The 13,861-nt window shown below is 37.3% G+C and overlaps 3 protein-coding genes across 3 annotated transcripts; 2 read left to right on the top strand and 1 right to left on the bottom strand.

Annotated features, from left to right (window-relative positions):
• The first annotated feature begins 3,846 nt into the window (after positions 1 to 3,846).
• LOC147296258 (MYB family transcription factor) lies at positions 3,847 to 5,839 on the top strand. Its single transcript, XM_086229601.1, has one exon. The coding sequence runs from the start codon at positions 4,508 to 4,510 to the stop codon at positions 5,837 to 5,839; it is 1,332 nt and encodes a 443-aa protein (XP_086085727.1). The 5' UTR covers positions 3,847 to 4,507.
• A 657-nt stretch (positions 5,840 to 6,496) lies between these two features.
• On the bottom strand, positions 6,497 to 7,075 carry OFP17 (ovate family protein 17). The gene has a single exon (XM_086229836.1). The coding sequence runs from the start codon at positions 7,073 to 7,075 to the stop codon at positions 6,527 to 6,529; it is 549 nt and encodes a 182-aa protein (XP_086085962.1). The 3' UTR covers positions 6,497 to 6,526.
• A 4,365-nt stretch (positions 7,076 to 11,440) lies between these two features.
• On the top strand, positions 11,441 to 12,682 carry LOC147296256 (transcription repressor OFP4-like). Its single transcript, XM_086229440.1, has one exon. It carries the CDS (start codon positions 11,441 to 11,443, stop codon positions 12,680 to 12,682), a length of 1,242 nt encoding a protein of 413 aa, XP_086085566.1.
• Positions 12,683 to 13,861: the final 1,179 nt, after the last annotated feature.

Here is a 13,861-nt window from a genome sequence, read left to right as displayed (position 1 = left end):
GCAGCAGTGGACCTTGGGGATGAAAGTGCATTTGAAATTTTGGTCTATGAGAGATTATTAATAAGATTGATTTGTCCGTGCACTGTATATATGAATATGCCTCTTTCTTGCTAGCATCTACTTCTAATCCAATCCAACTGCTGTGAAACATCCCAAGCCGTTAATCTGTGATCCTCCTGGTACTGTGTGGCACAGAAAGGATGGCATCATGTCATGGCTCACTGAATCAGATCCAATGGCTGCCCACTGGCCCCTCCTAATCAATGAACTTGTAGATTCCAGAGGCAATCAGGTGTGGACAAATTGTCCAAACAATGCAGCAAGGAAATGGTGGATGTTTGGTGATGGGTTTTGGTTATGCCCCATCTGGCTAGGACATAATTGACTGTTATTGCTTGTTCATTCACATGGTTTTCTACTTCTCAATCCCATAAAAGCTCCACTTTTCCAACGTTTTTAATAGACTTTCGGAGCTTTTTTTTTTGTTTGTTCTGATAATGTCCTCTTCCCAATTTCCAAGAATGAGTAAAACTAACATCAAAATTAATGATTTTGGAATGCATTAGATAATTAGAGAGAGTTAATTAGTAATGCTACTGCAGCTACTGCAGGACAGAAGAGTCCTGGGAGTGGTAAACCCACCCCTTCTATCCCCATCAAGTACTATGCTTGAAAGAGAAAGAGCATGATCAAACATAATAAAGTAAAACATTTATGAGGAAAATTTACTTTTGCTTGTCCATGACTCCATGAGACATTACAAAGCGATCATTGCAGCATTAGAAAGTTATTCATGCTAAATTTGCTCATTTACCATATAAGGCAAAAAGTGAAATTTGCTATTTGGATGCTAAATCCCTCATCTCTCTCATGGAATTAGGGGAGATAGTGATTGGACAGACCTCTGTGTTTTCTTTTTTCCTAACATGCATTGGCAATGGACAATGACCCTCACCATGGACAAATTAGATCATTAACCTTATCTGCAGCCACTCTTACCAAACTAACCTTCCAATATTCTACAAACATTAACATTTTAAACAGGCATTCTAGCTTGGGAGATAACACTGCCAAGAGGGCAACTTGGTCAGAAAATTGGGGTTGAGAGCAACATAAATGGACTATTACAGTGGGGATATGAAAGTTTATTCTTGTGCTATGAAATGAAGACACTTAAAAACCATGTATAACAATGGATGTTGAACTTTGTTGCTCTTATTGTCCTTGCAATGAATAGGTCATTTGTTGCAAGCGTGGGCATTGGGCAATGTAGATGTGGATACGGAGAAAAGGAAATTAAGGCTCTGCATAGCAACTTGTAATTCTTGTTGCTATGCTTTTGTTCTGCTCTATAGGCCTATGATGCCCTTTACTTTCTTGGCTTGCTCTTCCTAGTAGCAACCAAGTCCAAGAGTCCTTGTCTCCCAAATATAGTCCCACGTAGTCATATGTGTAATGTGTGTTTCAAACTTGAATCAAATTGACCATTGTCCCACCACAGCTTGGGGTTTGATAGAGATATGGGAAATGTATAGACAAAGCAACTGACAGCCTATTTTCTGATTTTGACAGATGGGACTGGCTTAATTTTAGCTAAAATCATAAACTATTGTAAATCCCTTTTCTTTTTTTATAAGGACACTTCAGCAGCTTAAGACTATTATATCTCATCGAGAGCAGATTTGATACCAGGCTGGTACCAGGCTTTGATCAAAGCCATTGATCTTGGAGGAAAGAGAGAGAGAGAGAGAGAGTAGGGAGAGAAAGCTAAGATCAAAGGCTTTGATCAAAGCCTGGTACCAAGTTGGTCTGTCCATGGTATATGGTCTCATCAAATTTTTTATAAGGACACTTCAACAGCTTAGGACATTATATATGGTAACGCACACGGCACACACAGTGTAAGTGCAAATAACATTTACATATTTTATAGATGTTATTTCATATTTGTGCTCTCAGCGAAGAACACATAATTAAATCTACCATATTTTGTAGAGGGTAAATCGGTAATGCAAGGGTGGTGTGGGAATAGCTGCGCCCATAATTAAAGCCTTAAAAGGGTTGCATGCTTTCCTTTCTTTCTTTTCTTATTGGATTTCCTTTGGTCAAAACTCAAAAAAAAAAAAAAAAAAAAAAGTATAGGACCACTAAAGTATGCCAAAAACAAAACTCATTGTCTTATTGCAGACAATCCCACCAAGCTGAATCAGTAAATTCAAACCTGTTCTTTCTCCACTCTTACAGTTACAAATAAGAATGAATGTTATTCATAAGAGTGCAGATGAATGTAATTTATGAGAATGCAGAAGTACAAAAATAAACACTTTGGATCTCTCCCGTCTATCTTATGAACTTATGGAGATATTTGAGTTAATTATGGTCACATAAAACTAAAAGTAGAAATAAACAAAGGGAAGGGAGTACAATATTGGGAGAAATGTAATCGATCTGGTAGCAAAGATTTGATGCTGGGTATTGTTACTGTTTTCATATATACATGGAATAGGGATATAGCTAGGATGCTAAGAGGAGACAGCTGGGGGCATACATTTTCGTCAATGCCTAATGAAGGAGTGAAGGACAGTCCTCCCACTCTTCTTCTCAGTTTTATTTTCTTTTCATAAGCTTGGCTTCATGCACACAATTACATGTCTCAACTCTCAAATATTCAAGTTTAAAAATTTTGTGTTGCTTGGTATCTCTCTCCCTCTTTCTTTTAAAATTCTACTTACTTCTTGGCCCTTTTAAGTACACATATACCAACTCATCTATTCAGCTCAGATCCTTCACGTGATTATGCATTTCAACCTATATGCAACAAAGCTTCTAGTTATAGTTTATACTTTACACTTTACAGGATTCTAAAACAAAAACCTTCATTCTTATAAATTTGGTGAAATGTAGGATAAAGTTATCATGCTAAACTATTTGGACCACACAACCCATCGAGGAGTCCAACCTAATCAATATTTTACATTCACAGTTTAACAAGAGATATTTTTCATGAAACCCAAATGTATTTAAATTGAAATTATTTTACACTAAATGTTGAATTGATGATATTACAAAAGTTTTACCTAAAATCTGACTAAACACAAAGTATTTTTTCACTTGATAATTTGGTTGATAGACTGAATCCAGCAATATAATATATTATGTTGTAAATATCAACCATATTTTATAGTTTGATAATGTCAGCATCTTTGAGTTATAATTGTGTATGAAAAAGAATATTGCTAATAAAACTGAACTCCGTTTGAATTCGAAATATTTTATGTTAGAACCCCTGATTTGATAACCCAAAATCCGAAATCCGACCCAAGCCCAAAGCACGATTTCACCCAAATCAAAATTTGAGATGAGCTAGTTGGTGAACAGTGAGTTCCCCTCGGGTGTGGCACTTTCTGGGTGGCTTCTGCCCAGCTCGAGGATCCATTCTTGAGAACGGCGTCGTCTATTATTAACATGCCTTGAACGGCTAAGATTCGATCTGGAAATCCAAGCACAAGCAGCAGAAAAGTTTGACAGCTGCCTTGGGATGCGTGACGCTCTGAGTGTCTGACACAGAAGTTAAAAGAAACTCGCGTGCGGTCATTTTTTTTCTTCAAATTTTTTGGTAACTGCGTGCGCCTCTTTCTCTAAAATCTCAATAAAAAAATAAATAAAAAAGGGATAGAGAGCAAGAATTTCAAAATGGTGGCAGGGAGATTCCCAGTCGGGTTTAGGCGTTTAGCTGCTTTTCCCATGCAATAAACTAATAATATATATATGATTTTGTTAATAATCGCAAAATTTTGAACATGCTATTGCTTCCAAACACCGCGTATTTTGTAACTTGCACTTGTATGAATGCAAAATATGTTATATTGCTGAACCAGATCCCTTCTAAGCTCAATCCATTTGCTGGGATTGGACATTGGAGACCAACAGGATAGCTCTTCAAACACCGTCGTTTAACTTGTTCACTTGCTAGTGTGTAAGTTTTTGTTAATCCCAACTGTTGTTCTTGTAACATCTGTTGTTGTGCTCTGCCACTGTTACTCTAGGATCGGTTCTCTTGCTGTCTGGCTTTTGGGTTTTGTTAAAGCTTGTTCCTTTTTGAGTCTTTGCCTCTGCCCTCTTGTATTGTTTGTGTTAGCCGGTGCTGAAACCTTATACATGTTTCACTGTATCCTAGTTGAAATTTTGATGCTGGGTCTTTGATCCTCAAGTCCTCTAAGCTTAAAGTTTCAATCTTTAGTGTTTCTGTGGTTGCTGACCTAAAAAGAGCTTTGCATTTGTTGTGGAGTTTTTGCTTTATTTTATAATATTACTAGTGCCAGTCTTATAATACTGGAATGTTTCTAAGCCAGGAATCCTGGTTCTTGTTTGGGTATTTGATGGACTTGCTATGCCCATTTTGAGCGCACTTATATCATTTTGGTATTTTATTTTGTGGAAGCAAAAGTACAGTCAGTGCCATTGTTATTAGATCTGTTCTCAGGGTTTTGACCCTTTCAAGGAAGGAATGGAATTTGCTACGACCAAACCCCTTAAACCCTCCTCAAACATATCTGATATTGTCTCCAAGTTTGCGAAAGTTTGCAAATTGAGATCCATTGGTGTGTTTCCCTCTCAAAACCTTGATCAGCATCACCACCAACCTCACAACCCTGAAAACAATAATTCCCTGTCCAGTGAAGATAGCAGCGATGTGACTGAGGAGACAGAGTGTGATGGCGTGAAAATCCATCCCCAGCCTATTGAAGATATGAGGAAAACGAATATGTGTGGTGATGTGGAGCTATCCAAGTTGTTCAACATTGTTTCAACTCTGAAATTAGCTTATGTTCAGCTTCAGGAAGCTCACATACCCTATAACCCAAAAAAGATTATAGCTGCTGATGAACGTTTTATGGCTGAGCTCGAAGCACTCTGCAAGATGAAGCGTGCGTATAAGGAGAAGCAATTTATGAAGCTCAAGTCTGATTCCTCTCGTTCTGATATTCTGAGGAAGAAAGTTGAAGTGAATGAGAAGCTGCTGGAAGAGTTGAAGTTGCAAATGGAAGTTAAGAACTCTGAGATAATCTGCCTTCAAAAAGAGCTCAGGGATTTGGATTTGGCCAATGTGACACTGGCTGAAAAGGTACGGCAGAAAAGTTTGCAAAGGAAGAATGCAAAGGTTTGGAACATTACCGCATTTCAGGATGCTTTCAGATCTGCATTGAAATCCATTCATGATTTTGCAAAGCCTTTAATTAGCTTGATGAAAGCTTCAGGCTGGGATTTGGATCTTGCAGCAAAGGCAGTGGAAAAGGAAGCTACATATTTGAAAAGGTCCCACAAAAAGTATGCATTTGAAGCTTACATTGCAAGGAGAATGTTTTATGGGATGTCATTGAAATCTTATAATGTGGATGGTACCATGAGATATGATGACCCAATTGATGCCTTGATAGAGAACCCGGATTCAGATTTTGCTAGATTCTGCAGGGAAAAGTATCTGCTAGTTGTTCATCCCATGATGGAAGCATTGTTCTTTGGGAATCAGGATCACAGGACCCTTGTATTGAGTGGCAAGCATCCAAGGACTTCATTCTACCAAATATTTGCGAGAATGGCAAGGTGGGTTTGGGTTTTACATGGCATTGCACCTTCGATAGATTCCGAAGCAAAAATATTTGCTATCGAAAGAGGAAGCAGATTCTCAGATGTTTATATGGAGTCTGTGGAGGAGGATGGGGAAGGTGCACCGGCTGTCTCTAATGAAGGACAGGTTGAGTTTATGGTCATGCCTGGATTTAGAATTGGTGAGACATTGGTGAGGTCTCGGGTGTATCTTTCAAAATCAAAATTGTAATTGTCACTTTGGTAATGTTTATTGACTAACTGGTAGTTCAACTGAACCCATCTTTTGTTATGAAAATAGTAATAGTTAGCTCAACCTAGCTGAGAGCTGTTATTGGAGTTTATCAAACTACAGCTAGTAGAAATTGATGGCTTTACATTTAACCCTCAAAGATGAGTTTGTAATTTCAAATTTTAAGGTTTTGACATATCTGTATGAATATGGTAGACTACTAGACTGCAAGGATCTCACCTTTTGCTTTCTAAACTGTAAATAGATATCTACTTAAGAGTTCCATCTTACTATTTTTATGTTCATGTGTTTTTATTTCTTTCTGGAATTTAATCATTGCTTCTTCATTCAACTTGGTGAACACGTTGCTTGTTCATTGTTGTTTTGGAGTACTTTTAATGATGATTGTTTTGGAGGACAATACAATATAACCTAATTTTGCATTCAAATCTTTTGGATTCTCTGTGCACTCAGCTTTTGTACCTGCTAACAAAATCAATTTTGGGGAATAGGACTCCAAAGATTTTGTGCACTCTGTCATCAAATGGGCTCCTTTGGAGAAGAAGCATGATAACAGGAATCATTTTGCACTTATATCTCATATTACAAAAGAATTATGCCTGTGACAGACAGGACTCACATGGAATTTTATTTTTTTATTTTGAAAGAAATTTAATTGCAGAATCACTATGAACTACCACTTTCATCACTGTCAGTGGAAAACAAGTCCTTGCACAGCTCTCCATAGAATCTACTAACCAAATCAATGAAAACAGGGCTCTTCAGGTTCTTCCAGCAATAGAGAAGCTCTTCCACATCCAACAGGTCCCTCATTTTCCCTTCTTCAATAATCATCTCCACCAAATAGTTCTCAAAGCTCCTGCATGAATCTTGCACCTCTTCATGACCCGAATCTAAACCTTTTCCAGCCATGCTAGCCTTCACATAAGCTGGTGTAAGCGGTGATGGATAACGCTTTCCATCACCCCCTTTTTCGGAGAAACTCTTGAGTGTTGCTAGCCTGTCCATTTCTTTTGGCTTCCTTGGTGAACAGAAGGCTGATAGGAATGCAGTTATTCGATTCTTTCTAGCCTTTTTAACTTTGGTGTACCGAGGAAGAAGAGGAAGGTCTCTTATAAAGATGGGTTTTTTAAGTTTGAATCTGAAAATTCGAAAAAACTTTCTGCATGGGTTGAGTAGCTTGGATGTCAAGGCACCTGATGCTTTCAACCTCATCACTAATGATTGGAAAGCAGAGTGTGATTGAAGGAATGGTGCAGGATGTTGCTTTTTCTGGTTTCTTTTGGAGGAAAGTATTAGTGGTATGTGCTTTTGAGAACTGTTGTTGTTGTAACAACGGTTGGTTTAACAAAGGGAGAGAGAGAGAGAGAGAGAGAGAGAGAGAGAGAGAGAGAGAGAGAGAGAGAGAGAGAGAGTGTGTGTGTGTGTGTGTGTGTGTGTGGGTTGGTTCAGTGGATGTTAGTTACATAGAGATGGAGGGAGACTGTGCTTTTGCCATTGGGTGCCAATGGTAATGGGGTTCACGTTTTGGAGTGAAGTGGGTGGCATACCATGAAATTAACCACCTGTGTTTTGATGAAGTCCTAATTGGGTGTCATGAGCCTGCATTAGCGCGTGGCCTTTGGACCCCAAAAAGGGTGTTGACAATTTTAAGTTGAGAAGCACAACTCCATCTCTTATTCAAGTCATTCATCAAATTCCATTTCATTATTTGGTATTGAGAGTTCTTTGATTAGTCAAATGTAAATGCCTTGCGACCTTGCGTGGCCAAAAAAAAAATGTAAATGCCTTGTGAGGAAGTCACACAATTTCCCTTCCAAATGGGCTCGGGCCTTCTTCTCAAAAAAAAAAAAAAAAAAGCAAGGCCCTGTTTGAGATGGATTGGGGCATCCATTAGTCCATTTTGCTCGAGTGTTAGAAACCCGACCAACCCAACCCATTTCGGTCGGGTTGCATCGGGTTATGCCCACCCCTAGCTAGAAGAATGTTTGGGTCTCTTTGCTTTCAGTATCTGATATTAACTTGTGTTTGTTTTGTTGCATTTTATGTTGTCATATGTGGGTGTCACAAGCGAAACGTCTCAATCTGTCGTTCAAGTGACATGTCACAATTGTCTCTTCTGTTCTTCAATCTTCATTCCCTTTTTCTTAAATGAAAATTATGTTGATATTACTCTCTCTTTGATTACATCTTAATCTGCATGTTCCCCTAAACTTCATACTCCAGCGCATTTACTCTTCACGGTGCAGTCAATATCAAGTTAGTTATTAGTTGTTTGGCAAATGAATTATGAGGTTGAGTTTCAATCTCCATCCCCAACAAAACCAACAAAGGTAAATATAATTTGGTTTGGTCGCTCAGAAGGGTACAGAAGCTAGAGGCAAGTAAAGGCAAACCCGACAAGGCCTTCCTCTGTTTTAGGAGTTGGCTTAAGACCCCCTTAAACCTTAGTCTAGCCCAAAGTGAAGAAGAAAATTAAATGCTCAAGACGACTTATATTAAATTATAAGAGCTACTATTTGTACACATTTTTTTTTTTTGCACATATTTTTCTCTTACACACTTTCTATCATCTTTTAAAATATAAAATTTCTTCTTTAACACACCCCTCTCATTACCAAAATACCCCAAATCTCATGAATCTTATCAAATTTTTCTTACACACCCTACCCAATCTATTCAAACAATACACACACACTCAACCTTTTCAGACAATACACACCCCCACCCCCAACCTCATGCCCACCCAATCCTAGCCAAGCCATAGCCATTCTTGTCAACACCATAGTTATGCCTTAAGTTAAATTATTTTGATTCATATGCAAATATAGGTTTTTTTTATCAAATTTAAATTGGTTAATCCATCTCAAGACATATTTTTTTATGTTTGAGAAAATTTGGAGTGCGGGTTTTCTGGATTTCAAGATTGAAATTTCGGGTTTGAGTTATAGGATTTCGCAGGTCATTCGGCACTGGTTTACCGAATATTTTGGTTTCATTCGGTAGTAAGCTACCGAACATTTTGATTTCGTTCAGTAGTAAGTTGTCGAACTTTTCAGTTTTGTTTGGCAGCTACTGCCGAACGAAACTAAAAAGTTTGACAGCTTACTACCGAATGAAACCGAAATGTTCAGCAGACCAGTGCTGAACGACCTGCGAATTTTTCGAAAATGAATAATTAGAAAATTCACTCTTGCACTCTAAAAAACCTCACTTCAAATCATCGCAAATAGACGAGAAATGTATTATGATTGATTAACCAATTGAAATTAGATAAGAAAATATTAGATTTACATTCAAATCCAAAAATTTTAAGTTAGGCCATGTCTCAAACTTCCAATGGCTAAGGTGGGTGTCGGCAATTTTAGGATGGAGATGGGGTCATGGGTGGGGTGTGTTTTGGTTGTGGTTTGAGATGAGGTTGAGGGTGGGGTGTGTAGTTATAATTTAGGAGTGTTGGGTTTGGGGTGTGTAAGGAGAGTTTTTTTTTTTTTTTTTCAAATGATGTGGGTTGTCCTTTAAAGTAATTTCTCTTTATGTCAATTAAGTAATTTCATAAAATAACTTAGTGGAGTGTGCAAAAAAAAAAAAAAAAAAGGTGTGCAAATAGGAGCACTCTAAAGTATTAGTGCATCAATGTCATAGCCAATTAAGTTTGTATTGTACGCTTTCATAACCAACCGACTAAACCTTTTCTCAGTTGTGGTCTACTGACTACTCTCCAAGCCCTAGCAATTTCCTTAGTGTTTTGTTTTGCAGGAATGACTAATGAGGCTTGGAAATAAATGTGAAATTTGGAAGTATAAATATGAGAATGGAAATGTGGGTTTCTCATTTCCATGGGTATTTAAAATGCGCAAAATTGGGATTTCGCATTCCCAAAAAAGCATGTGGGTTTCTGATTCTCATGAATCTCATCTCCCTTTTTAACTTTATAATGTTAATATGCTCTCAGAAAATAAAATTCCATTAGTATCCTGATTACACTATTTCTATTCCCAACGTTTGTAAATAGTAAATACTAAAATGAAATACTACATCCCACAAATTTCTTTAACCTTTTAAAATGTGAAGGGTATGAAATTTTTAGAATTTCTCATTCCTCAAAACAAATATGACCTTAAATTTGACAAAATTATGCGACAATTGGTAACCATGCACAGCTATTCCAGCCTTGCCTTTTTAATTAACAGGTGGGCCTTGTGGAAATTGGGCACTTGGAAAAGGCATGGAATATCATCATTTGTGAAGCATGGAATTATGGGGAAAATGCAGCACTTAGTAGACAAATGGGTCTTGACTGTTTACTGAAATCATCATTAGTGTTAATTAGTATGCTGCTTTAGGTAAACAAAAGAAAAAGGAGCATGCAGATAAGAGGAGGTTGCGAATCCTTCAAGGGACAACAACAAACAACAACGCTTTGGGGTGTGTAGCAGTCGGGATAATTTGGACAATGCATATAAAGCAGCAAATAAATCAAGCTCTAATTATCTACTTCTTATTTATGGTAAAACCGTAAAACCAATCTTATATCATATTTAATATATTATAAAAAACAATTAAAAGCAATCCTTCAAGCTTAAGTTGTACTAAATAATCACAAGTATTATCCCTTTAAAACAACTTTACAATGTAGTTTTGAGTCTTTAGAACACCCATTTTACATTTATCATTTAAAAGGTCACCTAAAAGTCTAAAACTATTAAAAATTCTTCCTTTTTAGTGTCATTTGCTTTGTAATTGGCTATTAAAGTTGGGAAAGAAGTAAAAAGAAATAACATCAAAAGAGAGAGAGAGAGAGAGAGAGAGAGAGAGAGAGAGAGAGAGAGAGAGAGAGAGAGGAAATTAATTTACAATTTCTCTCATTCTTGTTTGGATAGGTAGAAAGGATTGAAGTGTAAGAAAAAATTTTAATTGAGGGTTTTCTGAGATTTCAATTGAGCTCAATCCTTCAGTACTCTGCCGAAGTGGTGGTTAGTAATTGGAATACGTCGCTTGGAGTTTACAAGATATCAGTATGCACAAACAGCAAACCAACTGGATTATGCCAATCTAACACAAACAAACAAAGGAATTAACCCTCCATTTGTGGCTTTGGACTTGTTGTAAAGAGTGAAGAACTAATTTAATACGCATTTTTCATGCTACCTGTTGCTTTCATACTAGTAACGATCCCAATTCCAACCTTCTATATATCCAGACCCATATGTTATGCCCCCATATTACACAAATATCTCTAATTTAATTACGTACATCGATAAAACTTAGACTATTTCAACAAACTCAATGAGTGAGATTTTATCACAATAAAATCTCAATGTAACTTAAAAATATATCACACTTAATATACCAAATAATGCAACTTAAAAAAACTCAACAAATGTAATTGGGACAATTATATTTGATAAATTCCTCAAACTATAAAGCAGATTTTTAGCTCTTTTAACTCTTAGTTATCTTCACTCCTGCTCCTTATTCAACACCCCCAACTCGTAAGAGAGAGAGAGAGAGAGAGAGAGAGAGAGAGAGAGAGAGAGAGAGAGAGAGAGAGAGAGAGAGAGAGGCGTTTCATTGTTGATGGGTAATTACAGGTTCAGATTGTCAGACATGATACCAAATGCCTGGTTTTACAAGCTCAAGAACATGAGCAGCAGAACCAGAAAGCATAACAACACCTCTCACTCTACCAAGAAGAAAAAACCAACCTCAACATCTGCACAGCAAAAACCCCACCTTTCTCAGAAAAAAGACTCCTACTACTTCACAACAAAACCCACCAGGGCTGCTGCTGACAAGTCCTGCAATTCATCATCCATAAACACCAAAGCCTCAGATACACGTTTTCCTGAACCACCCAGCAGAATATTATCAACCAAAAGAACCAAAAGAAAAGCTGTTTACAAGCCTTCTCCTAAAGCTGTCTCATCCTCTGCCTCACCAGCAGCCCATTGTGGCTGTCATGCCACACTTGATTCAGTTTGGACTGATGAGACCAACCCAATTCAGTCCCCTGACTACTTTGGCTTCTCCAGTGAAACTAATACCACTGACCCTGACTTTCATGAACTAATTCCATCCCAATTTGAATGCCACCATTTTGGTGCTTCTGACCCTTTAGATGGACAAGCTCCATGGTCCAGCTCTTATAATTGTAGAGTTAGTTCTTCAACTGCTGATACCATCATTGGCATGAAAAATGGTGCCTCTACCAACAAAGTTCATGATCAGAAGCAAGGTGGGTGTGATATGATCTCAGAGCTGGAGCTTCCTCCAATCTTGACAAAGCCAATGAAAGTTGATGATGATCATAAGGCCAATCATGAGGCCACCAAGTTCAGAAGAAGTTCATCTGAATTGAAGGGCATAGAAGGACACCGGTCTCTCACTGTCAAGATTGTCAAGGAGGAAAGAAGCATTAGGACACAAAAGGGTATCCAAAAAGCAAATTCTAATTCGGTTCGAAAGTCGTGTGCTACTTCAACAGGTATAAGACTTCGAGGCAATTCTCCAAGACTTGGAAGCAAGAAAACTCAGTTCTGTGCACCAAGAAAGAGTGTGTCATCATCACCATCATCACGCTTGAAACCGAAGAATAGATGCCTTTCCGAGAGCTTTGCAGTTGTTAAGTCCTCACTTGATCCACAGAGAGACTTCAGGGACTCCATGATGGAGATGATTGTGGAGAACAACATCCGGGCATCTAAGGATTTGGAAGACCTGCTTGCTTGCTATCTTTCACTCAACTCAAGTGAATATCATGATCTCATTGTCAAGGCCTTTGAGCAAATCTGGTTTGATATGGCTGACATCAAAATGTGAAACTCTTGAATTGTTAAATTTAAATGCATATATATATATATATATATATATAATCTCACAAGTTATGATGTCTACTTTCTTTTTCGAATTCTGGGTTTCCAAGTAAACATCTTTATATCTCTATAAATGTTGCATGTCTGGTTTTTGACAGAGGAAATATGCAGAGCAGTTGGGGCACTGAATCTACTGATTTTAGGTCAGGAATGTAGTCAGTGTTTATGTTTTCTGGTCTGCTGCACAAATGAATATTCAATATCAGTGATCAACCAAGTCCATCTTATGGTACACTCCAGTTGGTAGATATGGAAGAAGCATTTGTTTTTTATTTTTTATTTTTTACTGTGTAACACCAAATTACAAATTTTAGACTATTAATATGTTGACGAGTTAATTAGGGTTTACACCCCCATTAAGTTTATCGTCTTTTTACATATATCTCCTGAGGTTTTAATAATTACATATACACCTTCTGAGATTTCAAAACTGTTGCATATAATCCCCTACAAGAGAAAAAAATAAATAAATAAAAAAGAAAATATTTGTATTGAGGTTGGATTTTACACCTTGAGTAATCTTATTAGGTCATTTAACCCCTTAGCATGCTTTTTTGTATAATTTATCATCATTTTTCGTCTCACTATAAGGGGTTATATGCAACAGTTTTGAAACCTCAGGGGGTGTATGTGTAATTATTGAAATCTCAGGAAGTGTATGTGAAAAGACGATAAATCTTAAGGGGTGTAAATGTAATTAATTTATATGTTGACTGTTCTTGCAATTGCTAGTTTGTTAGCAATGGTTAGGGAAGCAAATGCTTGGGGTTAGGAAACACAACATAACCATACCAGAAGGTCCAGAAGTAACTGATATTAAAGAGTAATGAATTTGATTAAATTAGGTGTTTATAAAATTCTAAAATGTCAAATGAGAGGGTCATGAAAATGGCATTACGTAAAACACAAATGGGCCTTACCATGTTAGAAAAGTAGGTTCATATTCCTGTTCGAGGCTTCTGGGCTTGGTTTTTGTCTGTATAATTTTGAGAAAACATTATTGTTCCCCAGAGTTTGTTTCTGGAAACATGCCCAACTAGTCACTCTTGACCAAGTAGTGTTTGCACCAAAACAAAGAACCTGTAGAAGGGTGTTGAAAGCCAGAGGAGAACATTTTGTCAGATAA

The sequence above is a fragment of the Dryas octopetala genome, chromosome 1, assembly GCF_963921425.1.
Source record: "Dryas octopetala chromosome 1, drDryOcto1.1, whole genome shotgun sequence".
Classification (NCBI taxonomy): Eukaryota; Viridiplantae; Streptophyta; class Magnoliopsida; order Rosales; family Rosaceae; genus Dryas; species Dryas octopetala.
Note: the sequence above shows the minus strand (reverse complement) of the source record. Positions and strands in the feature narration are given on the sequence as shown.

Excerpts from the sequence above, each read along its gene's own strand:
- LOC147296258 (XM_086229601.1), top strand. The coding sequence starts at position 4,508 with ATGGAATTTGCTACGACCAAACCCCTTAAACCCTCCTCAAACATATCT.
- OFP17 (XM_086229836.1), bottom strand. The coding sequence starts at position 7,075 with ATGAGGTTGAAAGCATCAGGTGCCTTGACATCCAAGCTACTCAACCCA.
- LOC147296256 (XM_086229440.1), top strand. The coding sequence starts at position 11,441 with ATGGGTAATTACAGGTTCAGATTGTCAGACATGATACCAAATGCCTGG.